The 27726-nt window shown below is 47.8% G+C and overlaps 1 protein-coding gene and 1 long non-coding RNA gene across 3 annotated transcripts in view; one reads left to right on the forward strand and one right to left on the reverse strand.

Annotated features, from left to right (window-relative positions):
* Positions 1-19544, forward strand: part of LOC102551647 (uncharacterized) — a 21571-nt gene extending 2027 nt beyond the window's left edge. The window contains exon 3 of the long non-coding RNA XR_005491486.2: positions 17817-19544. This is a non-coding gene — a long non-coding RNA (uncharacterized LOC102551647). The remainder of the gene's footprint in view (positions 1-17816) is intronic.
* On the reverse strand, positions 15967-27699 carry Abcf3 (ATP binding cassette subfamily F member 3). 2 transcript variants are annotated; one of them, NM_001011896.1, is given in 21 exon segments: positions 15967-16430; positions 16519-16606; positions 16740-16872; positions 17045-17136; positions 17256-17344; positions 17892-18024; positions 18102-18146; positions 23841-23917; positions 24010-24210; positions 24315-24370; positions 24484-24506; positions 24598-24654; positions 24744-24803; positions 24891-24971; positions 25557-25823; positions 25955-26077; positions 26180-26277; positions 26490-26536; positions 26968-27047; positions 27169-27316; positions 27540-27699. In NM_001011896.1, coding segments are annotated over 21 exon segments (2130 nt in total). In that variant the 5' UTR covers positions 27613-27699; the 3' UTR covers positions 15967-16271.
* Between the last annotated feature and the right edge of the window lie 27 nt (positions 27700-27726).

The raw sequence follows: 27726 nt of genomic DNA on the forward strand, positions 1-27726 counted from the left end.
GGATATCAACATGACGGTGGGGAGAGCAAAGAAAACTAAAAAGCAGTAAAGAATTTGTCAACTAGGGAAATTTAAGAAATTAAAGCCAGGCTGGGCAGAGTGTTTATATTGTGCATCCCAGTACTTAGCATGCAGAGGCAGGAGAACCACTGCAAGTTTGAGGCCAACCGTGTTTCCTAGCAGGTTATAGGCTAACCAGGGCAACAGAGCAAGATTCTAGCTTAAGACACAAAGAGAATCTGATCTGAGCCTGGTAGTTTAAGCCTCTGTACAATCCCGGATATCAGAGGGCTGATATGTAAGCGGACCACAAGATTAAACCTACCTGGGCTAGAGAGTGGATTCAAGACATGTATGTGTACCTGAACATGTGTCCACTAGCCGGTGCACACATGCTAACACACATACTCAGGTATAAATTATTAGAGAGTTTACTTAACTAAGAATTTATAAAATCAGCTGGGCACTCAGGAAGTAGACAGGTGGATCTCTCGCTGCGAGTTCAAGGCCAGCCTGGCCTATAGGGTGAGGTGTACGATAGCAAGAACTACACAGAGAAACCCTGTCTCAAAAAAACAAAAACAGGGCTGGAGAGATGGCTCAGAGGTTAAGAGCACTGACTGCTCTTCCAGAGGTCCTAAGTTCAATTCCCAGCAATCACATGGTGGCTCACAACCATCTATAGTCAGGTCTGGTGCCCTCTTCTGGCCTGCAGGTGCATACATGCAGGCAGAAAGCTGTATGATGTATACATAAAAAATAGATAAATGTTTTTTTAAAAAAAACAAAAACAAAAATTTATAAAATTACAATTTTTTTCTCTTTTCTTTTCTTTTTTTTTTGGAACGCTCTACCACGAGCTAAATCCCCAACCCAAAATTACAAAATTTTTAAAAATTATAAAACATTAAAACAACAACAACAGAGAAATTATCCAAATAAAGCAGAAAAAATGGCACGGCTTAGCAGTAAACAGTATCAGCTTCCTAACTAGGGCACATGGTTAACACCAATTCAAATCCAAATCTGAGAGGATTTTCTGCAAAGATTGAAAATGATGGCCCTGAGCATCTCACTCTCTGCTCCGTTCCTAAGTGCTCTGTCCCCATATGCAGTTTATGGGTGCTGGGAATTGAACCCCGGATTTCTGTGTTAGGCAAGCACTCTACCAACTGAGTTACATCCCAAGTCGAGAGAAATTGGTTTCATGGTGGTGGTTTGAATGAGAACGGCCCCATAGGCTTGTGTGTTTGAATACGTGATCCCCAGTTTTGAACCGTGTGGAAGGATTAGGAGGTCTTGTTGGAGGACGTGTGTCACTGCAGATAGGCTTTAGAGGCTCGAAATGACTCTCTGATTCCCAGTGCTCTTTCTCTGCCTTGTGTCTGTGGGTCAAGATATAAGCTCCTTATTCTCCATCATGGACTCTTTCTGAAACTGTAATTCAAACTAAATGCTTTCTTTTATAATTGACTTGATCAAAGCACTTTATTACAACCCATAGACAACTAACTTAGAGAAGTTGGGACCAGGGAGTGGGCTATTGCTGTGACCGGCCTGATTGGGAGACTTTGAACTAGGAACGTTGTTGACCAATGTTAAATGGACTTGATAGGCCATCCTAGTAGGATCTGGGACAGCAGTTGTGCAGAGACTGGTGCAGACTATGGAGTCCCAGCTCAAAATGTTGCAGAGGGGACCAATCTTAGCAGCTGTGCTAGAGACCATTCTTGTGATATTTTAGTGAAGAATGTGGCTGCTTCTGCCCTTCTTCCCAATCTGCCTGAAGCTAAATTGAAAAGTAACGATTTTCTTTAGTGGCGGAGATTTCCAGGGAGACAAATATCGACTCTGCCATGTGGTTATTAGTGATTGCTTTTATGTAGGTCTATAGTGAAAAGAGAGTAATGGGGAGCACATGTGCACACACACACACACACACGCACAACACACACACACACACACACACACACACACACACACACACACACACACAGAGTTTAAGAAGCACCAGGAAATTTAATATTGGAGCCAAGGTTTGTGCTAAAAGAGATGAAAAGAGTCAGAAAAAATGGCATGGTTTAGGGGGCCAGAGAGATGGTTCAGTGGTTAAGAACACTCTTGTTCTCTCTTTCCTCTCTCTTCCCCCATTCCCTTTTCCCCCTACCCCCACCTGCTCATAGCTGCCTTCTACTCCTCTTCTTCTCTTTACTCTCTCTGCCTTTCTCTGTCCCTGCAGCTCTTAACTCCCCTTAACTCTATTCTATACTTTTCTAGAGGTCCTGAGTTCAATTTCCAGCAACCACATGCTGGCTCACTACCTTCTTTTTTGTTTTTTTAAGATTATAAATCTTATATATAATACTATATATAATATATAAATCTATATATATATAATTCATATATATATTATATATAGTAGCTGTCTCAGACACAGATCAGAAAAGGGCCTTAGATCTCATTACAGATGGTTGTGAGCCGCCATGTGGTTGCAGGATTTGAACTCAGGACCTTTGGAAGAGCAGTCAGTGAGCTTACCACTGAGCCATCTCTCCAGCCCAGCTCACTACCTTCTATAACATGATCTAATGCCCTTTCCAGATATGCATGTGTACATTCAAATAGAGCACTCATATACATAGAGACAAAGAAACAAAGGTGGGAGAGGCCTGATTCTAAATGCAGTGAAGAGACTCCACACACCTAAGCTTCCAACTTGTAAAAACAAGAAGGTCTGAGGGATTTTCTGTTCCTAAAATGCAACAACAAATCAAAGCTTTTACGTGATTCAAGGGGGAAAGTTGATAGTGAAAGCCCACAGTGTTATCCATGTGCTTCTGGCTTTCGAGTCATAAAGGAAATACAAGTAAAGCAGCATGGGATCTTCTTCATGGCTAAGGAAAGCCTCTGAGGCTGCCCATGTACGGAGCTGTAAAAGTGAAGCTTGGATTTCACTGGAGCCTCCAAGATGGCAGAGGGGCCAGAGCTGTGGGATGTCTGCAAGGGAGAGCTGGATGCAGGGAGCAAAACCTGCCCGGGAGAGCATGTGTGGCAGTCAGCAAGCAAGCATCTGACAAGCAGACCCATCTGAGCTCTTTGACACCGGACAAGGGACTACAAGACTTGGAATACACTTTGATGGATGTGTCCCCCTCCCGCTAGTACTGGTCTAGATTAGGTTGGCTTCAAACTTGTGGAGATCCACCTGCCCCTGCCTTCTGGGTGCTGGGATTAAAGGAGTAAGACATTGCGCCCCAATTTCTTGTTACTGGTAAAGTCTCGTTTTTGACTGGACAAAGACAACGTACACCTCTTGGCAATCTCTTCCCCGTATTTTTCTTCGGCTTCCTCCTCTAAGGGAAAAGTTGAGAATACTCTGCAGCCTCTTCATGTTTCTCAATTCAGTTTCTTCTGTTTAATATGTCCAAATTTGTGTTGCAGGACACTTAGAGAAACAAGACTCTGAGTCCTGGTTGCTTTTGTCCTGGGCTTCTTTGTTTAAGGGCTCTCTGACAGCATACTGGTGGACACAGTATCTTCTTTTTTTTTTTTTTTTCCGGAGCTGGGGACCAAACCCAGGGCCTTGCGCTTGCTAGGCAAGTGCTCTACCTCTACCCCACAGTATCTTCTTTAAAGATTTATTTATTTATTATATATAAGTACACTGTAGCTGTCTTCAGATACACCAGAAGAGGGCATCAGATCTCTTTATAGATGGTTGTGAGCCACCATGTGGTTGCTGGGAATTGAACTCATGACCTCTGGAAGAACAGTCGGGTGCTCTTAACCACTGAGCCATCTCTCCAGCCCCAGTATCTTCTTTAGAGAGAGTATAAAGCTTTGAGGCTCTAGTCCCTAGAGCCCCAAACAGCAGAGCACAGTAGGACTATCCTTCTCCTTCTCTTATAGTAACCAATTAGGGAACACTAGCTTGGCATCCACAATTCATCCTGAATGTTAAGATAGGCCAACAGCCAGTTGGAAGTCTTTATTCCAGCTGGCGATAACCTCAAAGGTGGGAGAAGAAAGGCCACTGAGTCACATCATCATGGCCAAATCAATTAAAGCAAGCAATTAATTTTAAAAAGCTTTTAATGGGGGCTGGAGAGATGGCTCAGCGGTTAAGAGCACTGACTGCTCTTCCAGAGGTCCTGAGTTCAATTCTCAGCAACCACATGGTGGCTCACAACCATCTGTAATGGGATCTGATGCCTTCTTCTGGTGTGTCTGAAGACAACTACAGTGTACTCATATATAATAAAATAAATAAAATATTTAAAAAAAAGAGTGCTGACTGCTCTTCCAGAGGTCCTGAGTTCAATTCCCAGCAACCACATGGTGGTGGCTCACAAGCATCTGTAATGGGATCTGATGCCCTCTTCTGGTGTGTCTGAGGACAACTACAGTGTACTTATACATAATAAATAAATAAGTTTTAAAAAGCTTTTAATGTATCCAGGCTGTCTCCTTATAGCAACAGGGAAGTAACTAAGACAGATACATGTGGGGTGGGGTGGGTATAGCAACTTTGAAGCATTCTTCAGTTTCTTTTTATACTTTATATTTAAGGATACTTTTGGGTGGATGAAGGCTGGCTGGGTGGGTAAGGTTACTTGCTCTGCAGGCATGATGACCGGAGTTTAGATCCCAGCACCTATGTAAAAAGCTGGGGATGGTTGTAACCAAAGCTTTGGAGGAGGAGGAGGTAGAGACAGAAGGATCTCAAGAGCTTGCTGGCCAGTCAGCCTAGATTAACTTGGGAGCTTCTGCCTCAGTGAGAGGCCCTGCTTCAGGGCTGTAACGTGAGGAGAAACAAAGGAAGACTTCTGATGTCCTTCTTTGTTCTCCTCATGGGCACTCATGTGTACATACCACATATACACAACAAAACACACAGAAATAAAAGAGTGCTTAACAGAAAAATTGAGACACAGATGTCAGAGTTAAAATGGTGAGTCTGGGAAGACTGAGGAAGGTAAGACAGAGAGACAGCTATATTAATCAGATAAGATGTTGGCCAGAGGGTTGGAGAGATGGCTCAGTGGTTAAGAGCACTGACTACTCTTTCAAAGGTCCTGAGTTCAAATCCCAGCAACCACATGGTGGCTTACAACCAACTGCAATGGAATCTGATGCTCTCTTCTGGGGTGTGTCTGAAGACAGCGGCGGTGTATTCATAAATAATAAATAAATTAAAAAAAAAGATGTTGGTCAGAGTGCTGTGAGAAACAACAAAGCCAGTCTGAGGCAGGCTGCAGAAAACTCTGGAGGAAAGAAGTACTCCTGAGAAGCAGGCACCCTGACCTTTCCCTCAGAGTAAGCCTCTCAACTGTCTGGGCAGTCACTCTTTTGCATCCAACTGTAACAGACTGCATTGTGGGTAAGGTCTCCAGGGGAAGGCTCGGTGAGAAGTGGCAGAGTGGCCCTGGGCAGCCAACACAGCAGGCAGCCCTGTGCTGCAGCATCTATACTGCCCCCTCAGGAGGGCCTATTGTCACTTTTTCTTGCCTGCTAAAAATGAATGCTTGCTTGTTCTACCTGTGCCGTGTGAATCTTTTCCCCTCTGGAGCCCAGATCTGAGATGGTCTCTGTAGTGGACGACGGCTTCCTTGACTAGGTGACTAGGGAGGTAACTAGCTGAGGAGGGACCTCTCTTTAGCGTAGAAAAACCTATTTCTCCATGAGACCATCTGATGTCCCACTGTAAGGGTCCATGATTCGCCAAAGAATGAGACACCAGACTCAAACAGTGTGTAAAAGCAAAGAGCGTTTTATTCTGCAGAAGTCTAGCACGCTGGGGTCTCCCATCACCAGAATAGAGAGACGTCCAAGTGAGTTTGCAGGCCTGATTTAAAGGATATTAGGGAATTCCAGGATAGGTGACCTCTATGTTAATCTGTTGGGTCCATCTCTATAGACATTCCATTACCCGGGTGTGGGGGCTGGCAACTCCTGCTGACCAACCCATTGTCCTTGCCTCTGGCCTAGGGGTGAGGCAGCTCTGAGGCCGAGACTTGCCTGGAATTGCCCAGTTCTTGGAAACAGAGATTTGACCTTAACTGCCAATTTGAAGCCTGTCATGGAATCAACCTAGCCTTCTACCTCCTAGAATATTTTGATGTACATTACTATAGGCATAATGTCTTTGTGCACTGTGTAAAGATTATACATTTTAAAAAAATATTTATTTTATTTATATGAGTACACTGTAGTTGTTTTCAGACACAACAGAAGAGGGCATCAGATCCCATTACAGATGGTTGTGAGCCACCATGTGGTTGCTGGGACTCGAACTCAGGACCTCTGGGAGAGCAGTCAGTGCTCTTAACTGCGGAGCCATCTCTCCAGCCCAAAGGTTATACTTATATTAGTCTTGTGTCCCCATATCCTTTTGCAATCCTTATTCTAAGAATCTCCTGTCCCAATGTTGTATAACATTGCTCAATTATTCCCTGATTGGTTAATAAAGCTAGCTGATCGACCAATGACTAAGCAGAGAAGAGAATAGGGATGGACTTTCTCCTAGCCAGGGGAGGAGAGTGATGAAAGTTGGGATTAGCCATGGGGAGTGTGTCCAGGAGATGCCATGAGAAAACAGCTCCAGGAGAGAAAGCCATACAGTGCAAATACCTTGGTGATTTCAGATGGGAGGTGGCCAGATTAGCTCGGAGGATAACAATAGATTAATAAAGCTCAGTTGCTGTGCCCTTAAATGTTGTTAAATAATAGTCTTAATAATTTGCTAGCTAGTGAGGCTAAGAGAAAAACTGTTAACACTTATAAGACACTAACACATTATCTACAATGCCATAATCCTGTACCCCCACCCACCTAGACACTAATGATGATGTGACTTTACTATGTCATCCTCAACACCGGCTTCAGTCTCGCTGGGATGCATGAGATCTCAGGGCAGAGAGGCATGAAAGTGCTGCCAGCTCAGGAGCCCATCAGTAAAGCTGGGAGGGGCAGGGTTGGGGTACGGGTGGTGATGGGGCACACTCCGGACTGCACTGTGCTCTCGACTTCTCCTTGTAGGAACAGCATGTAAGTCAGCTCTGCCCTTTAGATCCAGGCCCAATGAACCGTTGAGGTACAATGATGGACGTCCCAAAGAACCAGCAATAGGAGTGACTGTGGGAGTTGTCATGAGAGCACCTCCTTGATCTTTACTTCTGACAGCTTTCTATCGTAACAAAAGTAAGTCAGACAGAAAAGACAAGGATCCACCCTCTCCGGTTGAGTTTGCTAAGCAAGTACTTAGCTGTTGAACTATCTCCAGCTTTTGGCATGTCAGTTTACAGGGAGAAGAGTAAGCCTCTAGGAAGAACACACAGGACATGTCCAATCGGATGCAAGGTTCTTTTCTCAGCAGCCACTCATCCTGAGAACAAGGCTTGCTTGTGACTGTCCCAGTCACAGCCATACTGTGAGGTGGGGGGGGGGGGCTCCTAAGGCCTGTACTCAGTAGCGATGATTAAGTGGCCTATTTTGAGAGGCAGCCCAGGTAAAGGAGAAGTCACCTCAAACTCCTCCTCGGACACATCAACCCAGGCCTGACTAAGCAGGGAGGCCGAACTTTTGAGTCACTGAAATCATGCATGCTAAGTCAACCAGCGTTTCTTTGCTGGGCAGTGGTAGTACACACCTTTAATCCCAGCACTTGAGAGGCACAGGCAGAGAGACAGTTGGATCTCTGGGAGTTCAACCAGCCTGGTCTACAGTGAGTTCCAGGACAGCCAGGTCTACAGAGAAACCCTGTCTCAAATATTCACAAAACAAAACAAAATCCCATTTCTTTTCTTGGGGCTCATGCCCAATAAATTAGGTTGGCCACTGTGATTACTTAAGGCCCATCAGAAGCCGATTTACACATTCATGTTAATATTTTGAACTTGAGAGAATCGAGAGTTAATTAGGAGACAAACCTCTGGCATTTCTATGAGAATTTAAAAAAGTGTGTGTGTGTGTGTGTGTGTGTGTGTGTGTGACATATGTGCAGGAGCCAATGGAGACCAAAGAGGATCCCTTGGGTCTGGACTCAGAGGCAGTCTTTCTTTTTTTTTTCCCCCAGAGCTGAGGACCGAACCCAGGGCCTTGCGCTCTACCACTGAGCTAAATCCCCAACCCCTCTCAGAGGCAGTCTTAAGCTGCCCCTGAAAGAGTTCTTCACTCCTAACACATTTCTGAAGCCTCTGTAGGCAATTTTTAAAGATTTATTTAAGTATATTTATGTATATGACACTGTCATCTTCAGACACACCAGAAGAGGGCATGGGATCCCATTACAGATGATTATGAGCCACCATGCAGTTGCTGGGAATTGAACTCAGGACCTCTGGAAGAGCAGTCGGTGTTCTTATCCTCTAAGCCATCTCTCCAGCCCTGTAGGCAATTTCTTACTGGGCTATCTGAGGTGGGAGGACACAACCTAGTGTGGGCAGTGCCAGTCCAGTGCTGGGTTCTGGACTAAGCCCAGGACAGAAGAGACTGAGCAGTGGTAGGCACACGTTTTCCTCAGTTACTGTTACTGGGTTAGACCTGGACCAGTGAAGTTCTTATCCTCTAAGCCATCTCTCCAGCCCTGTAGGCAATTTCTTACTGGGCTATCTGAGGTGGGAGGACACAACCTAGTGTGGGCAGTGCCAGTCCAGTGCTGGGTTCTGGACTAAGCCCAGGACAGAAGAGACTGAGCAGTGGTAGGCACACGTTTTCCTCAGTTACTGTTACTGGGTTAGACCTGGACCAGTGAAAGTTTATCAGTAGAAATTCAGCTCATAGCTGGGTATAGTGGCCCACACCTTTAATCCCAGCACTTGGAAGGTAGAGGTAGGCAGATCCTCTGAGTTCAAGGTCAGCTTGATCTACAGAGTGAGTTCCAGGACAGCCAGAGCTACATAGCAAGATCCTGTCTCAAAGAAACAAATTCAGCTGATACTAGGCACAGTTGGGCATTCATATCATCCCAGTACTTGGGAGGCAGAGGCAGGGAAATCTTTTATGAGTTTGAGGTCATCCTGGGCTACAGAGTTCCAGGACAGCCAGGGCTACGTTACAGAGTAAGACCCTGTCTCAAAACAAGCAAATAAACAATAAAATTAAGTTAAGTAAGTAAATAATTTGGCCAATGGGGACCAGGCTTAGTGCTTAGAAACCCAGTACCGGAGAGGTAAAGCAGGACTGTCATCAAGATCAAGGCCAACCTCAGTTACTTGAGATCCTGTCTTCATAAACCAACACAATTGCTTCCCCGGAGAGGGGTAGAACCCAGATCCTACAGCGATTGTGTCACAGACCTAGGTGGGCAGGAGGGACACATGGGAAGTGGAGAGAAAACTGGGACTACTATGAAGTAGTGAATGGAGTAGGTCTAGTATAAAGCATCTGGGGAAAACTAGATGTGTGTGTGTGTGTGTGTGTGTGTGTGTGTGCGTGCACGCGTGCAAGCAGAAGAATCAGAAGAAAACATCTTTACAGTGGGAGAATCCAAGAGGAGGTTCTTCTGGGCCCGACAACACAAAGCGAGGGGTGTTTATTTTGACTGAGGAATCTGACTAAACGTAGTGGTTTCCAGTCACACAGTATTACAGGCCACAGCTCACTAAAAATCACTAAGGCAAAGCTGGTGCAAAGGTCCAGCGCATAGGGTGTTTCCTACCAAGTCTAATGACCTGAGGTCACCTGGGACCACACAGTGAGGAGACCCAGCTCCTGAAAGCTGTGCTCTGACTGTATGTAGTAGGTATAGTGTGGCATGTGTGGACACATACACACATAAACACATGTACAGGGTGGCATGTGTGGACACATACACACATAAACACATGTACAGGGTGGCATGTGTGGATAAACACATGTACAGGGTGGCATGTGTGGACATATACACACATAAACACAAGTAAATGTAATTAAAAACTTAAAATCAGTAAAGTGAACAGGATGTGGTCCACATATCTGTAATCGTAGCATTTGGGAGGCAGAAGATGGGCTATTAATTGTAAGGCCAGTCGAAGCTAAATAGTGAGGTTTGGGTTTAGTGGGCTACACTGAGACCTTGTCTGAAAACACTCAGTTGAGACGGTGCTGGCAAGACGCATCCTGTTGCCTGCAGAGCCTAACAGTTTGTGAAGTCTGGCAGCGGGAGAATCAGACCTTCTGGTGCAGTGTAAATCCAGCCCACTATACGGAGTCCTAGAAGGCTACATAGGAGCTGTGGCTGTGGCTCCACCTGTCCAAGCTGGCACCTATGTCTGCCACCGGTGCTGCCTTTCCTAATGGAGGAGCTCCTTCGGCCCTGAGCTGTGACTGCCAGCAGGATTCAGGGAATGACTCCATGGACACTGTAGGACTGAGTGAGAGCCTGTGGCCATTATTGCCCACTTATAGTTTAAAGACACCCGGTGACACCATCCGACACTGAACTGTAGAGTGCCCTTCAGCAGGGGATGCGCTTCCCACCAGCAGAGGTCCTCTGTGGTAGACCACGGTATGAAGCCATGTGCTCTTGGTGACAGTCTAGCCTATGGCCATTCAAGAGCACACTTGACACCTGACCAAGGGCACCGATGTAAAGGCCTCAGCAGATAACCTATCTGATCCAGTGGGAGGCTGATATCTTTGACATCCATTCTGTCTGTCTGCTTGGTCTCTGTGCCTGTGTGTGTGTGTGTGTGTGTGTGTGTGTGTGTGTGTGTTGGGGGTGTGTGTGTCCCTGAACATATACCTGCACAAGGTCAAGCCAAAACCAGACACACACCCAAACACACTTTAAGCCAAACAAAACCAAAGCCTAACAAGGACAAGAATCAATAAAGCATGAGGCTCACAACAAATAGTAATGATTATTATAATGGCTAGGCCTTGAGATACTAGAAACAGGAAGGCAAGCATGAGGTGTATCTTAGCAACCACACCCCTCTCTGAACAGTGCACCTAGCAACCTAGGCCTCGCACCAGCACTAAGCTGTGCATACATCCGCTCTGGACATGCCTAGCTCAGTTTCCATCCAAATGCATTTCCAATAGATCTAGGTCCAGGGAAGGAGAGGCGATCCAGCCTGGACTGCCTTGGGGTGCGTGAGCAGAAAGACGAAACTGTCTACAGGGACAATCCTCTGCCTACCATCTTATGCCTGTGTATTACTGGGTGTGCACATGATTAGTCAAACGCACTACGGGAAGGGACACACGCAGTGGGCACAGGCTCATGCAGTCCAAGCTTGTCAGACAAAATAGAACCATATACCCTGGCAACCAAAATCCTCTGACTCCATAAGAGGCCGTCAGGGCCTTTCCTTCTTCACTCGTGTGGTCCACTGCTCTCTTCTGTCTTTTCCTGTTGCTTTGCTTTAAATAAAATGTCCTTACTCCTTTTTGGGCTCTTATTTCATTCTTGAATAAAGATCCAAGAACCTGGAACCATCCCTCCCAGGCCATAAGGGACAAAGCCACAGTGGGAGTTTTGCTTGTATTACCTGTTTAGCAGTTAGTAGGGGTGCGCGGTTATATTCTGACTGATAAACTTGGATTGCATGAGCCTAGGCTCACTGTCCACGCCCCTTCCCATGATGCATTTGACTTTAACCACGTGCACAGCCAACGTACAACTCTCCAATGCTGTTACTCCTGTTCTACCAATTGGAGGAAACAAGGAGTCGAGAAACAATATATTATCTTCTTACGCCATCCTGGGCTCCTTAAAACAAATGGGAGGGGTAGGGAGGTAGCTCAGTTCTTTTTTTTTTTTTTTTTTTTTTTTTTTGGTTCTTTTTTTTCCGGAGCTGGGGACCGAACCCAGGGCCTTGCGCTTCCTAGGTAAGCGCTCTACCACTGAGCTAAATCCCCAGCCCCGGTAGCTCAGTTCTTAAAGTGCTCGTCTTACAAGCAAGAGGACCTGGCGTGTGATCCCCAAAACCACAGAAGAGGCCCTGAACAGTCAGTCGCAGGAGCCTATGATCTGAGTGACGTTGGTTCCTGGAACCCTGCTGGCCAGCCAGTCTAGTTTATTTGGTAAAGTTCCAGGAGAGTGATAGACCCTGTCTCAAACAAAAGGTCGGGCTGGGGATTTAGCTCAGTGGTAGAGCGCTTACCTAGGAAGCGCAAGGCCCTGGGTTCGGTCCCCAGCTCCGAGAAAACAAACAAACAAACAAACAAACAAACAAAAGGTCAAAGGGCACGATGAATGATCTCCACGGGCATGCACTCACACATACCCACGTGTCTAGCAGCATGCATGCAAATGTACACCTACATATGAAGAGCTAAAAGCCAAGAGCTGAGCATGAGATGAAGCTCGTTGAGTGCAGTGGTTGTGCAGCATCTCCGGTGCCGATGACCAATCCCTAGCGCTGGCACGGACGGGCTGAGGGCGTGGACTCCTATCCTGGGTTATCCTCAGCTACATTTGGCTTCCAGGGTATCTGGGCCCAGAGAACCTGGCTCTGAAAACCAGACACACATAAAGGAAGAAGCAAATAAAAGTGAGCTCCGGGGGCTGGGGATTTAGCTCAGTGGTAGAGCGCTTGCCTAGGAAGCGCAAGGCCCTGGGTTCGGTCCCCAGCTCCGAAAAAAAGAACCAAAAAAAAAAAAAAAAAAAAAAAAAAGTCCAGGCAGAGCAAGAATTTCAGGTTTTTTGGGGGAGGGGACAGGGTCTGTAGCCAGGTTGGCCTTAAAGTCACTAAGCTCTGCCTGCTCCTACCTTCCAATGCTCAACTTACCACCTGTGTGCCTGTGCATGTCATGACATACACACGCAGGTCAGAGGACAAGATAAGGGAAACTTTCCACATCTTACTTGAATCTGGGGATTAAACTCAGGTCTTTAAGCTTCATGGCTAGTACCTTGCCTGAACAGAACCATCTCCCCAGCTCCAGAACTATGATCTCTCTTTCAAGACAGGGTCTATGTATCCCTGGCTGTCCTAAAACTCAACTCTGTAGATTAACCTGGTCTCAAACTCAGACACCCACCTTCCTCTGCTCCTTGGGTGCTAGGGTTAAAGGTGTGTGCTGTCACCACCCAAGAACTACAGTCTTATGGAAAGCATAAGAAATGGGGAGAAAAGCCGACAAGCTGAATTGGGGGGGCACACTTGAGAGCTACCCATCACTCCAGGTTCAAGGCCTCCAATGAGAGAAGTGCTTCTTTCAGTCTGGGTCCACTCTGCCAGCATTTCAAAAGCCTGTGGATGCTCAAGCCTAGTGGAGAGCTAGGCTCTAAGCTATACTTGGCCTGGAAGCCAGAGAAAACCTAGCAAAATGTCCGCTAGATCTCAAGACAGGAATAGCACATGGAAGTGAACAACTTGTCAACTGGCCTTGCAAGAACTGTGCTGAGGAACTCATGACTTCTGAGGACAGTCAAGTCACCCATGTGCTGCTGGTGAGTATAGTCAGGCCGAGAGAGGCAGTGTCCAGAATGTTAGTGAAGACTGCAGCCTAAGGCCACTCGCCGACCGGCCACTGACCCACTCAAGACCTGACGCAGGCACAACAGCTCCAGGATAAGCCGATAGTCTGCTTTCCAGCCCAGTCAGCCAGTTAGCAGTAGTTGTTGCGAGACTCCCGCCAGTGCAGCGGTGCTTCTGTTTTGTGTTTTCAGACTAGGGCTGGCTGGCATCGCCATCTTTCCTCACCTCTGGACCACCAGAGTCGCTGTCATCTCACCTCCAGCGCTCGTGCAGCACAGTGAGGTTTACCTCACTGTACACCTGACCATGTCACGGGTCACAGGTCTGCAGTCACCGAGTGCCATCTCCTTTCTGGGAGGCTCTAGCACAGAAGGGAACATGTGTACCTGCAGCTTTCCTTTAAGCCCAGACTGGCCCATGACTAGTTAGAAATGTCTTCTTTCCCCAGTCCTTACACAGCTTGGGCACATAGTAAGCCCATGCTGAGTATTTTCTATGCTGTGTGGTGGTCAGGCCTTCGCAGTGCCACGCAGAACCAGGGGTGGGGTGGGGTGGGTGGTTTGCCTTACTCAGTTCTGCTGTGGCTGAAGTGGGAATTTGGAGACTTGGGTCATGATGATGTTTTGCTAAAGCAGACACGTGAAAGGATGAAGCAGACACAGGTGAGGGGTAGTTTTGTTGAAGTAGACTCATGGGAAGACGTGATATTTAGAAAGGATGTAAATATGACCCAGACAGTGGGACGAGGGTCATGCTTTGGTTCGCCTTGTCGTGACTTTGTAGAGTTCTTGCCAGAGAACTTCTCATAGTATGCAGTGGCATCTTGCTGCTTCCTCAGACTCAGGCTGATCAGTGGAGTCTGGAAGTTTATTCTAATCAAGCTGCCATTGTTGGTCTGTGTGTGGTGTCTGCTGAGTAGCCTGGAATGAAGCTGCTAATTTGTGTTTGGTGGTTTGCTAGTAGACTGAACTGCTGATATCCTGACTTCACCCCTAAACAGGCCCACTCCCCCTGTGTCCTAATAACCTTTTTTTTACTACCTCTGGTGGGTGGTGGGCTAGAAGATTAAGGCGATTAAGAACTCTTATTAAAGGCTTTGAAAAAAAAAATCAAAGACTAACATGGTCCCTTCTACTGATACTAGTATGTGCTGAGCCTTTCCTCATACCACCTCGACTTCCAATGCTCTTAGTGCTCAAAGCTTTTCCAGGGACCTTAAGCATTAGCAAGACTCCTAGTGGGCTTGCTGGCTAGGAGGGATTCAGGGGCTGAGCTCACAAGACTGGCAGGCGGCATTGGGCCACTTGTTCCCCAAGTTGGAGAATTACCTGTCTGAAAAACCTCAAATCACGGCTGAGGCACAGAGCCATGCACAGGGATCACGGCTGAGGCACAGAGCCATGCACAGGGATCACGGCATTCTTAGGGCGATCTAGTTGAAGGGAATAGGTCCTAGGTGCACACTGTAGGAAGTATGAGATCTCTCTCCTAAACTGCTGTATTGGCACATTCCCCATCCCCCATCACGTTTCGTCCCACTGTAAGCACATGAGTCACAGTCAAGCCTCTAAAACCATGAGACAACATAACCCTTTCCTTGTTTTGTTTTGTTTTTTTTTAGGAACTGTTACATTCAGGCTCACACATCCTCCCTTACCTCATAGTCCTCTCTTCTCAACACTCAGCATAGCTCAGAGAAGATCTGGGGTTGAGACTCATAACTACAGTCTCCAGTTGGATGACATAATCCCTGTGTTGACTCCATTCTAATGTCTTCTACATACTGATAAATTATAGCAGCTAAGTCCTTGAGAACTAACCTACAAGCCAGACTCCTGTTAGACCTCTCTCTTCCCTCTTTTATAAGAGAGACAGGCCTCACACAGGTCAGGCTGCTCTCTTAAACGGATCCAAATGAGGCTCCGGCTTCAACCTCCAGTGCCTGGGAGCACAGGCACATGCCACTGCACGAGTCTCCCTCTCTCACAAGTCTGCTCAATTTGAAAAGAATGAAGTGCCCTATTTTTTTTTTTTTCCAGTTAGACAATCTTCTACTTCCCAGGCTGCTTCTCATGGTTAGAGGTTAAAAAAACCAAACCAAACCAAAACAAAAAACCCAGAACATTAAACCACTAATGCAAACTGGGAACAACAATAGTTTCTCTTGAGCCCTACAGTCCAGATTACAGAAATGCGAGGCAGGGTCAGAGCCCCTGGGAAGCAGCTGGGTGAACCACACAGGCCAGAGTCCACAGCAGTTCAAACCCCCATGCAGCAGGGGCTGAGGCAGCAGAGCCCACCACCCTTCAGCTGAGGCCAGATCCAGGCTAGGGAAGGAGCACCAGAGCCATCCCAACCTGACAGACACCTTCCCAATTCCTCCAGCTCAAGCCCACCTAAGGGACAGGAGAGGACATCTCCCAACAAGAGGAGCCTGGACTGCTCTTGCTTTGTCTGGATGACTGACAGTCACATCACAGGAACATACAGAGAGCCCAGAACCTAGAGCAGAAAACCACGGCAAGCCCTGCCGGTGAATGAGCAGAGGCAAAAGAGATCCAGGAGGGTATTTAATTTACATAGCAGCCACGTGGGGCCTGTCAAGCTGGGCAGTGGGGTACTTCTAACCCCAGATGGCATCCCCTATCCTTTTCCTTCAGGACTGTCTTCACAGGCCCTTGGATAGGTCGCCCCACATTGTGCAGAGGATGCTCCAGTTGAAAGGAAGAGAGAAATCTGGGAAATAAGGCTGTCCCCAAGCGGGGAAAGTCCTAAACCTGGAGTTGGTTGCCTACATGGTAGCTCAGGGGTCTTGCAAAAACCAGTCCACGTCCTAGGCACAGTTCTTACTCAGCTGGGCCTTCAGAGGAAGCCCTCCCGGCGGAACTGTTCTTGGAGGAGGGCTCGGTACTGGTCAAATCCTCCCTCGACCCGAGTGACACTGCCTTTCTCGCACACCCACAGCTCCTTGCACACCAGTCGGATGAAGCGCTCGTCATGAGATACCAGAACCACACCACCCTGCAAGGCAGAACAGAAGTGCTCAAGGGATAAGACATCAAGGGGCGCAGAAGCCTAGGGAGGAAGAGTCAGGCAGAAACATGCTCACCCTGAAGTTGTTGAGAGCATGGCCCAGAGCTTCAATTGTCTCCATGTCCAGGTGGTTTGTGGGTTCATCCAGAATATAGAAGTTGGGGCTGGAAGGGAGAACACGTTATAAGACGGTAGAAAATGATTCTTATGGCACAAAGAAGAATCATTTTGTACTGGGCAAGAAGGGGAAATGAGAAGGCGTGAGAGACCCCCACCCTGCACCCCAGATAGACTCACCAAGGCATGGTCATCTGAGCAAAGGCCACCCGGCTCTTCTGGCCCCCAGACAGGCTCGCAACAGGGCGCATGGCCAGCTCCCCGGAGATACCATAGCGGCCCAACTGGTGACGATATTCCTCTTCAGGTCGCCCTGGAAAAGGCCCCGACATCCGATGAGCTCTCGACCCAACTGGTTTGCTCCTTCCTGGTTCTCCTTCTCAATGCCCACGTTCTTATACCTAGCCTTAGGGAGACTGACCCAGACAGGCCTAGCTGCAAGGATCAGCAAGCTTGTACACTTGCTGCAAACTGTACGAACATACCAGGAAATTTTCGAGCCAGGAGTTCCACAGCACTGACATTCAAGTCTAGCTGCTCCACATGGTGCTGGCTGAAATAGCCTATCTTCAGATTCCTGCAGACAAAAACAAAGCAGGAAGCACAACTGTGAAGCAGTACAGGCAGCTGAGTGTGTGTGTGTGTGTGTGTGTGTGTGTGCGTGTGTTCATTGATTGGGTCAGGGGGATCCATTACCTGTGGGCATGCCTGATACCCCGAACAGGAGCCAGGTCCCCCATGAGCAGCTTCAGCATAGTGGATTTCCCAGCCCCATTCTCCCCGACCTGTAGGAGGCGTGAGCGTGTTTAGTGAGTGTGCATGCAGATGCAGGGGCACAGAAGGGAGGGAGTAAGAGGAGCCCTGGGCAATCCCAGGCTTATAAACAGAAAACTCTAAGGAACCAGAGGAACTGGGGACAGAATCTGTCCCTCTAATTTGGCAGAAGGTACTTTTTACTTGCTATCTCCCCAGCCTTTACCTCCTTTCTGAGGAAAAGGAAATCTCCCTAAAACCAAGCTTAAAAACCCCGTGAGCTTTATAGCCTATGTTTTTGCTTTAATCTCTCATGACTGTCACAATTCAGAACCAGAAACAGTTAAGAGTTTGAACATATAGAGTAAATCACTGCTTGCTCTATATATTTACGAAGTGCCACATGCCAGGTATGAGACCACAGAGAACGCAGCGATGGGAGTGTGAGTGCCTGTGTCTAGGCCCCGCCCATTTCTCTTTGTACTCTTGCTTCTACTGTGTCAGGATTGGCCCAATGCACGCCTGTTCGGGAAGACAACTCCCAGGACACTCAACAGAAGAGGAGAAGAGCGACCATACCACGCAGATGCGGGACTCGAGATCGGCAGAGACAGACAGGCGGCTGAAGATGATGTGCTTAGGGTCGTAGTAGAAATCCACCTCATCCAGCTGCAGGATTGGCGGTGAGAACTTCTCAAAGCCATCAGGGAACCTATAGGAGGTGCAAGGGTGGAGTGTGCAGGCAGCCAGAAATGCCAGCTCCCCTCAGCTCCCCGGCTTAGCACTCACTTCAACACCACCTCCGACTCCTTGTCCACCGGCTTTAGTTCAGGTCTGAGAGGAGAGACGGAGAAAGGATTATTTTAACAAGACATCAAAGCAGAAAGGAGAATACTTGGGTAGAGAAGAAGGGAGACAGGAAGATGAGGGGGAAGGGTCAAGATGTATGGAACTAAAATGTATGGAGAAAACTAAAAGATGTATAGAAAAGACACAAGGAAGCCTGATACTTAGTAAGCTAATTTAAAAAATAAAGTTTGAGCTGGGCAGTGGCAGTTCACACCTTTAACCCAGTACTCAGGAAGCAGAGGGATCTCTGGGTTCAAGGTCATCCTGGACTAAAGACTGAATCCAGGGCTATCAGAAAAAGAAAAAGAAAAAGAAAAAGAAAAAGAAAAAGAAAAAAGCATCAGCAGAAGCACCCTGTGCGTGTGGTGGCTACAACTGCTCCAAGAACCTACGGGTTATAAGGGAAAGTCCCAGTGCCAGGGCTGGGCTACCTCCCTACAAGGTAATGGTCAGGAAATACCGGCAAGAGTTAGCTTAGAGAACAAAGTGTCCAGGACCATATTTCTCTCTGTCTCTACATGCGCGTGAGTGCGCACACACACACACCACACACACATACACACACACACTCAGGTTATGGCACAGAGAAAGCTAGACAGAACTGAGATGTAGCTCCTGCTAGCCAGCCCTGGTGCTGGGAGGTGCTCAGCAGGCTGCTGGGGGGAGAATGGCCACCAACAGTCTGCCTGAGCCATGGATTTGTATGCTACAGCACTGTCTAGTCTGGCCGGGTGTGCCCACCTGCAAGTCTATTACGGGATAATCAACTGCTGAGGCCTGCTCCACAGGAGGGACTTGCATGTGTACTGTAAGTCAGGCCCCAGCAGAGGTTAGAGCTGTTTGTTAAGTCATCACCACGTGACCACCAACTGCCTTCTAAATAACTACGTTTATCCCCACAGGTTGGTCAGCTGCACTCTGAGGAGCAGTAACTGCAGAGACTCCTAACTTGTCAAAGTGCTGGTGACGAGTGACTACTGAGTGCAGTCACAAACAGGATGTAGCATTGCCTCAAGGGCTCAGGGAATGTGGCAGAGACGGCAGAAGGAACTAGAGCTAGAGCGTGGGCTGGAGTGTTCTGAACAGTCCTCTGTGCATGACCTGGCCATGGCGCTCACTCAGAGCTGCCGGGGTTATTACACTGGATCTGCATGGGACGGGGCCTGTCCTGAAGGGCTGAGCTCATGAGCTCCTCCTACCAGTTTATAGGCAAGTAGCGGTTGCTAGGGAGGGAGAGACATTTTCCTCAGTAGTGTAGCCACTAGCGATCTTCTGCAAATAACACCTTACCCATACTCTTGTAAGAAATCCTAATGAAGTTAACATCATGACAAAGTCCATCACACACACACACACACACACACACACACACACACACACACACTAATAAAATCAGTAAAACAATTAACTTTACATTGAATGTGATAACATAATCCACAATTCTACCACTTAGGAGGCTGAAGCCAGCCTACATAAATGTTTTGTGTTATGTAGGGAGACCCTGACTCAACAAAATGACAAAAATTAACAAGACTTAAAAAAAATCTGTTCCTCTTACACAAGTAAATGCTCGGAGAAAACTCAGACTTGCGTGTCCCTCATCTGGTGATACTCGATATATTCTTCTGCTACACTATCTGTTAAGAAAGAATCATCTTTTTTGCAGCTAAACAAAACAAAACAAAGAACCATAATCTTGGGCTAGAGAGATGGCTCTGTGGTTAAGAACACTGGCCAATCTTCCAAAGGACCCAGGTTCAACTTCCAGCACCCACACGACAGCTCACAGCTGTCTGTAACTCCAGCTCCCAGGATCTGACACCCACGCAGACAGACATGCAGGCAAAACACCAACCATAAATAAATAAATTCCTATGCAAATGTAAGCTGGGTGTGGTGGTGCGTGCTTTCACTGCTCACGCCTGGGGCAGAAGTAGGCAGACCGCCAGAGTTCAAGTCCAACAGGCTTTACACAGCAAGCGCTGGACTACCGAAGACTATATATGGAGAGTGTGCAGTTCCCAATAAAACATTATAAAAATGGTAAGTAATAAAAACAAAAATACATGTAAATTTAAAAACTCTTTTCATTTATATGTGTATGGGTGTCCTGCATGTTTGTGTGTGTGTGACCACATGTATGCAGTGCGCGTGAGGTCAGAACAGGGTGTCAGTCCCTTTGCACGGGAATTACAGACAGCTGTGAAATGCCCTGTGGGTGCTGGGGACCAGAGCCAGCTCTTCAGCAGAGCAGCTTTCTCTGACTGCTGGGACAGCCCTTCCATGGTACAACAGCTGTAATGGCATCTATTTGCCCAGTGTGGTAACACACACCTTTAACGTAGCACTTGGGAGGCAAAGCAAATGGATCTCTATGAGTTTGAAACCAGTTTGATCTACACAGAAAATTCTGGTCAGCTAGGGCTATTGGTGAGACTGCCTCAAAACAAAAAACCAGAAAATGTTACATTTATGTTTTCTACGTGTCTGCCTGTGTGTGCACATGTGGAGGTCAGAGGACAACATGCAGGAGCTGGTTCCCCTCTTCCTCCATGAGTCCTGGGGGTGAAATTTGGACCGTTAGGTTTGCTGGCAGGCCTCCTGTCTGAATGGTTTCCCAATTTTAAAAAAAAAAAAATCCCATCTTTCAACAGATTTTTAAAAACTGTTAAGCTTGTGTTATTAACTGCGTGTTGTACATGTGCTGACTTACTGCATTGCCTGAGCTGGCCTTGAACTTGAAATCCTTGGAGTTTAGTCTTCCCTAGTGTGGAGATGACAGGTCTGAGGCCCCAGCCCCAGCTGCCAGTCTTTTCTGGGGAGCTTTTGCCCTTCACATACAGTGACCAATGCTTCCGTGTCAGAGTAGGAAGCCTTGAATTTAATCTCTCTCCCAGGGCTTCTAGAGCGATTCCTCTGAGAGTAAACCTTCACTGAGACACTTCATTAGTCACGGGACTGTTTATCAGGACTATGACCAGGTGTTGCTTTTCATCACCAGGACAGCAGAGACTGCAAGAGTTAACAAGTGCTGGCACAGACACGGAAAATGTCAGTTCCCACAGGCATATAAAACAATGTGTCTGTTTAAAACAGTCTGGCAAGCCAAAGGTAGTGATGTCAGCATGTGGGAAGCAGGCACACCTGGCACTCAAGGCTAGCCTGGGCTACAAAGTGAGGGATTGTCTCAACCTAAAAACAAAATGACTGGTCTGGACTCGCAAACACACAGGTCGGTTCTTTCTGTGCTGCACCCAACTATTCTATCCAGCCAGACTTCCCAGTCCTTTCCAGAGTCTAGCATCAACCCTCATCAAAGAAACGTCTCTTTGCAGCAGAAACCATTACAGAAAACCACAGCCAATCAAAACACAGACTCATGGAACCCAGTCAAAATGGACATATTCCACAAAACACTACAGCACCTAAAGCTCAGGGAACCTTTAGGAAGAAGGGGTAGAAAGATTCTCAGAGCCAGAGGATCAGGGAGAGTTCTGTGAGATTGTGTTTCCTAGCATTGTCAGAAGCTACACCCATAGAGTCTCACCAACGTGACTGCCCAGACATGAGCTGAGTAAGATGATGCCAAAGGGGGCTGGGGATTTAGTTGGGGGCTGGGGATTTAGCTCAATGGTAGAGCGCTTACCTAGGAAGCGCAAGGCCCTGGGTTCGGTCCCCAGCTCCGAAAAAAAGAACCAAAAAAAAAAAAAAAAAAAAAAAAAAAGATGATGCCAAAGTGTGTGTGTGTGTGTGTGTGTGTGTGAGCATGTGTGTGTGAGTGAGCATGTGTGTGTATGTGAGCATGTGTGTGTGAGCATGTGTGTGTGAGCGTGTGTGAGCATGTGTGTATGTGAGTATGTGTGTGTGTGAGCGTGTGTGAGCATGTGTGTATGTGAGTATGTGTGTGTGTGAGCGTGTGTGTGTGTGTGAGCATGTGTGTGAGCATGTGTGTGTGTGAGCGTGTGTATGTGTGAGCATGTGTGTGAGCGTGTGTGTGAGCATGTGTGTATGTGAGCATGTGTGTGTGTGAGCATGTGCGTGTGTGTGTGTGTGCGTGTGCGTGCATGTGTGTGCATGTGTATGTGAGAGAGCATGTGTGTGTAAGTGGGTGGGTGCGGAGGGACACGAGGCCTCAACCCTATACAACCAAGGAATACTGAGAGCAGGAGGAGGGAGTCTCTCTCAGGACAGAGCACACCAGCAGTTGGTACCCAACACCAAATAGTCAGCCCTGAAAACACACATATGAGAAACATTATACAGACTGAACAAGTTATATTCAGAAATATATTCATATATGTACCCAGCAAAAAATAAAAAAAAAAAAAGGCTATAAACTGAAAAAAAAAAAAAAAAGAGGAAGGATTTGAAAGGAGGAAAGGGAGAAATGATGTAACTGTGTCTCTAAAAAAATTCATTAAAAAAAAAAAAATCCAAAAGTCTGTCTCAAGCGAATAAACCCTGCCTGCAGATCCTTAAAAAGTTAAACATTACAGTCAACACGCCGTAATTCTAGCACCTGGGAGGCAAAGACAGGAAGGATGTGAGCTCAGGGCCAGCCTGGCCTAAAGTGGGTTCTAGGCTGGCCAGGGCTACACAGAGAAATTGTTTTAATATCACCACCAAAACCCCTCAAAAGTGAAATTACTATGTAAACCGGCAAATCCCTTCCTAGAAATGTACCCAAGTAAAACTAACCCCGGTGTCTGCTTAGCGACTTGTACACAGGGGCTGGAGAGACAGCGGGGATTCAAGAGCACCTACCGCTCTCCAAGAGGGCCCAGCCTTGGTTTCTACCCCCGCATAGCTGCTTACCGCCATCTATTAACTCCAGTTACTGGGGACTCAGCTCCCATTTCTGGCACTTCACACACACACACACACACACACACACACTTTACATACATGCAGGCAAAACACTCATACACATACAATATTTTTAAAAAACAAAACCCGGGGTTGGGGATTTAGCTCAGTGGTAGAGCGCTTGCCTAGGAAGCGCAAGGCCCTGGGTTCGGTCCCCAGCTCCGAGAAAAAGAAAAAAAAAAAAAAAGAATTAAAAAAAAAAACAAAATCCAAAAACCTTGTACGCACATGTCCCAGTAGGCCAGCTGTGGGGACTCACATCTGTAAGCTCAGTCCTTAGGAGGCTGAGGCAGGAGGACTGTTGTGAACTACAGTGAGTAGAGGTTACAGATGGAGACCTGATCTCAATGCCAACACCCCTGGAGAGTTCATAGTATCATTCATTATTCCTAAGAAGCAAAATATTGGGATAACCTAATGTTCATCACCCGACTCAATAGACACGATGTGTCAGATTCATGGGATGGAGCAGTATTCCATCCCAAGAGGAAATGATGTCAACACTACAACATGGATGGCCCTAGAGAACACGACAGTAGAGGAGCTCGACCAGCGTGAGACAGTCTGCACTGGGCCCTAAGTTTACTCCTCAGTATGAGGAGGACAAAAAGGCAAGACTAACAAACACAGAGACAGATAATACATTTGACCCTGTGGATGCCTATGAGATTAGTGTAACATACTCTGTGTCCATGTTGCAGTAACAGCTGGCTGCTGGCTACGGGAGACACAGGACGGAAGGATAAAGGGCAGTTTACAACATACGGAAAGAATGATGAGAAGTCAGGGTCTGGTCAAGGACTCAGTACTCACAGCTTCTCCAGCATCTTCAGTTTACTCTGCACTTGAGAGGCTCTGTTTGCATTGTACCGGAAGCGGTCAATGAAAACCTACAGGAGGAGTAGGCACTGATCAAGTTCCCTCACGACCACCGTCTCTGGTACCCAGGGCTGGGAGCCAGAGCCCCGCCTCCCCATCACACCTGGATGTGCTGTCGATACTGCTGCTGTGCCTCATACTCGCGCTGCTGGTTGAGTAGCCGCTCCTGCTTGCTCTTGATGAAGGTCTCAAAGTCTCCTCGGTAACCATCTAGCCGTTGGCTATGCAAGTGGATGATGTCTGTGGCAATGGCATTCAGGAAGTTGCGGTCATGAGAGACAACTAGGATAGTGGAGGGCCACGTCTGAGGAATAACAGGATGGCAGGCTGTTTGGAAGGGTAACTAGCCCCCAGTGTCTGGGAGGCAGCCTTCCTCCAGACCCACTGCAGAGCTGTCCCTAAACTCACCTGCAGGTAATTCTCCAGCCACAGGATGGCCCTGACATCCAGCATGTTGGTGGGTTCTGGAGAGGAAGCAGGGAAACACATACTTGGTGACACAGGGCTGGAGAAGCAGGAACAAGGACACTATCACCCATGTCTAGCTCCTCAGTCAGTGTAACTCCTTCAAACTCACCGTCTAACAGCAGAAGGTCTGGCCTATGGGAAAAGAATACAGGGCGTGAGGTTTCAGGAGATGCGTTACGGCATCCCAGCGTGTTCCAGTCACGTTCTCAGGCTGGCGACTCACCTGGCAAAGAGAGCCCGGGCCAAGGCCAATCTCATCCTCCAGCCGCCAGAGAACTCCCTGATGACAACAGACCCACATTAGCCTGGTGTTCACCGCAAGCCGGGGCGGGGCAGAGCTGGAAGCCAAGGACGGCAGAGCTCACTCACCTGGTAGGCTGCTGCTGCATTTTAGGGGTGAAGCCAAGGCCCGCGAGAATGACTGATGCTCTGGGAAGGAGAATTTGGAGAATCCAGTTGGAACAGGTCAGACGAGGGAGCGGCTAACTACAGGAGACCAAGTGGGGCTTTAACTACCTGGCAGGAGCCTTGTCTGCCTCAATCTCCTCCAGCTTCGTGTAGACTTCTGCCAGCAGTGCGGCCTCTGAACCCTCTGCCCTGGGAAGGAAAAAGACCCAACCAGCTCGTGAACGTAGTGTAAGCAGGTGTCCTGCATTCCCTAGGTTGGAGATCAGGGACAGTTAGGGTTTTATAGTTCTGTAGGTCAAATTCCAAGTTCTGCTGCTCACTAGGGAGGTCATGTGAATTATGGAGACACTATCTAAGGGACAGAGTCTTAGTCAGGGTTTCTATCGTTGTGATGAGAGACACATGACAAAAAGCAATGTCGGGAGGAAAGGGTTCATCCCAGCTTGTAACTTCAGGCCACACTCCATCACTGAGGAAAGTCAGGGCAGGAGTTGAAACGGAGCCACAGAGGAACGCCGCTTACTGCTTGCTCAGCCTGCTTTCTTATTGAACCCGGGACCAGGAGCCTGATGTCACTGTGTCTACAGTGAGCTGGGTCCTCCCACATCAATCACCAATTAAGAAAATGCAACACAGGCCTGCCCCTGGGCCGGTCTATGAAGGCATCGTCTCAATTAAAGTGCCTCTTCCCAAATAACTCTCACTTGTGTCGAGTTAACACAAACCAAGCAGGACAGGAGTTACTACTTGTACCCTCTAGGCTTAAGCCTTCACCTGCCAGCAGCAATCTTGAGGCTGAGTCCCCGTTCCTGCCGTAGCAGGTCCTCTCGTATGGTGTCACTTTCCAGCACACTCTGCAGGGCAGGGGTGTCATCTCCAGCAACTTCCTGCTCTACATGCAGTAGGGAAATATGGGCTGGCACACGCAAGCTCCGGGTGGCCAGCATCTTTAGCAATGTCGTCTTCCCCAGACCATTGCGTCCCACTAGCCCGTAGCGTCGGCCCCATGCCAAGTTCACGTCTGCTCCGGCCAGCAGGACCCTGAGGGGTGGTTGAGAAGAGATGAACGATAGTCCAGGAACAGAAGCAAAGGAACTTTAACACTGTTTTAGTCTCACTGCTCCCAGGTTCTACTTTAGTTAGAAAGATCCTGTCACCAGCCATTCCCTCACCTGTCACCAAAAGAGACATCGAAGTTCTCAATTCGCACATCATAGGACTTGTTCTTGCCAGATGATTCCAACCGACTCTCTTTTCGGCTGCCTGCCTGGCTAGCTGATGCCTCCTCCAAGACTCTTTAAAAAGAGAAATGGACGGTTTGAAGGGCTTCTGGAAGTCCTTCAATACCAGAACCTGTCCTGCTTCCTTCCTGCTTAGACCCCTTCTTCCAAACTCACAGGGGGCTGCTGGTCTTCAGCGTTTCCTTCTCTGAACGCTTCTCCTGCTTTGCCTTCAGTCGAGCTTCGGCCTTCTCTAGTTTCTTTGCATTTACTGTCTGAGTGAGTTCCAAACACAGCCAGTTTATACTAGGGTACGGGTTCAGAAAGGAACTCCCGAAATCACATCAAACGAACACTAAAACTTACCCATGATGATACACAAGAAAACATGCAGGCAAAGACACACCAGAAATCTCAATAAACCCACTATTCAGTAGATGGTGAACTCTCACACCCAGCACAGCCCCTTCCCACTTCTCCTCCTCACCGAGGACTGTTCCCTCTTTAGCAGTCCTGGAAGCTTGGTGTCACAGTCTGTAAGTGATAAGAAAAGCAGTCACCTTCTCCGTGAGAGAAGGGGATGAAGACTTTGAGAGACTAACAAGAACCAGGAACAGTGTTAAAGATAATATTATAACACTGGACTAGACGGTTATCTGCCTTGAAGTAAATAAAGGACAAGAGGACCTCACATTTAAGCAGAGGCTGATATACCTTTAAGACCATGCTGTTGGTTAAGGCACAACACTGGCAAAACCAAGTCTGTTAGCTTCAAGGCCTCTATGCCTCCTATTACCAACAACAGCTTGGAGAGCCCTCCAACCCCTATTCTCTACAAGCTTTTATGTTCACAAGAATACCACTAGCTCCTACAAGCCTTGAAGAGATGGAGGGACCTGCGCTGCGACGAGGTGGCTGGGGTTGGAAGGCAGAAAGCAGCTAGTTCAATCTCCCCTCACTCTCACCATAGTTTTCCATTATCTTCGACAACTGGATGGGGGCGTCCAGTAGCACCTGGTTGTTTCCCTGGTTCTGCGGTTCAGCCCTACGGGGGTGGAGAAAACGGAGTCAGTTGGGAGAAAAGATTTACAACCTTCAGACCTTCCCCCTTGTTTGTACTCCATTCTCCTCCCTTTGCCCATCAACTCCATTCCCTTGGCACCTACAGGCGTAGAGTGTTGTACATGCGCTGACAGACTGCCCTAATGCCCGCGTCATCCTTGCTGTCCCCCGACACTTCTTGCAAGAGTTCTCCGACAGCTTCCACCAGGTCATCCACAGACTCGAAATCCGCGCTGCCACTGTGCAAAACACCTGGGCCGGGTACCGCAGAGTAAGACAGACACCGGGTAGGACGGATATAGGAGCAATTTCAGTGTCTGTACAGCTCACTCGGGGCTCCAAACCCCACTGGCCCTCAAGATAAGAGGTCACGCAGAGGAGAGCCCAGATAGCGGTCTGCTGTACTGTCTGCCCTCAGTCTTCCCCCATGACCTCCACTTTGACCTCCCCAGGCAGTTAATTCAGTTTCGCTCACCAGTCACGTAGTCGAAGACCTGCCCGTCAATTTCTGGGAACTCGCTCCGCAGGATATCGGCGCAAGTCGCCATGTTCACTCGGGATCCAGCCTGCGCAGTCGTGGTGAGACGTAGGCCTAGGACCGCCTCCTTGCCCTTCCTCCCTACCCCGAAATCGCACCCTTCGTCCCAAGGAGCATGCGCACG

This window comes from Rattus norvegicus, chromosome 11 (assembly GCF_036323735.1).
Source record: "Rattus norvegicus strain BN/NHsdMcwi chromosome 11, GRCr8, whole genome shotgun sequence".
Lineage (NCBI taxonomy): Eukaryota > Metazoa > Chordata > Mammalia > Rodentia > Muridae > Rattus > Rattus norvegicus.

Excerpts from the sequence above, each read along its gene's own strand:
- Abcf3 (XM_063270329.1), bottom strand. The coding sequence starts at position 25,656 with ATGACACCCCTGCCCTGCAGAGTGTGCTGGAAAGTGACACCATACGAG. Across the intron at positions 24,804-24,890 it reads GCAGACAAGGCTCCTGCCAG|AGCATCAGTCATTCTCGCGG; the intron begins GTAGTTAAAGCC and ends TCTCCTTCCCAG. Across the intron at positions 18,147-23,840 it reads CTGAAGATGCTGGAGAAGCT|ACCTGAACTAAAGCCGGTGG; the intron begins GTGAGTACTGAG and ends CTCTCCTCTCAG.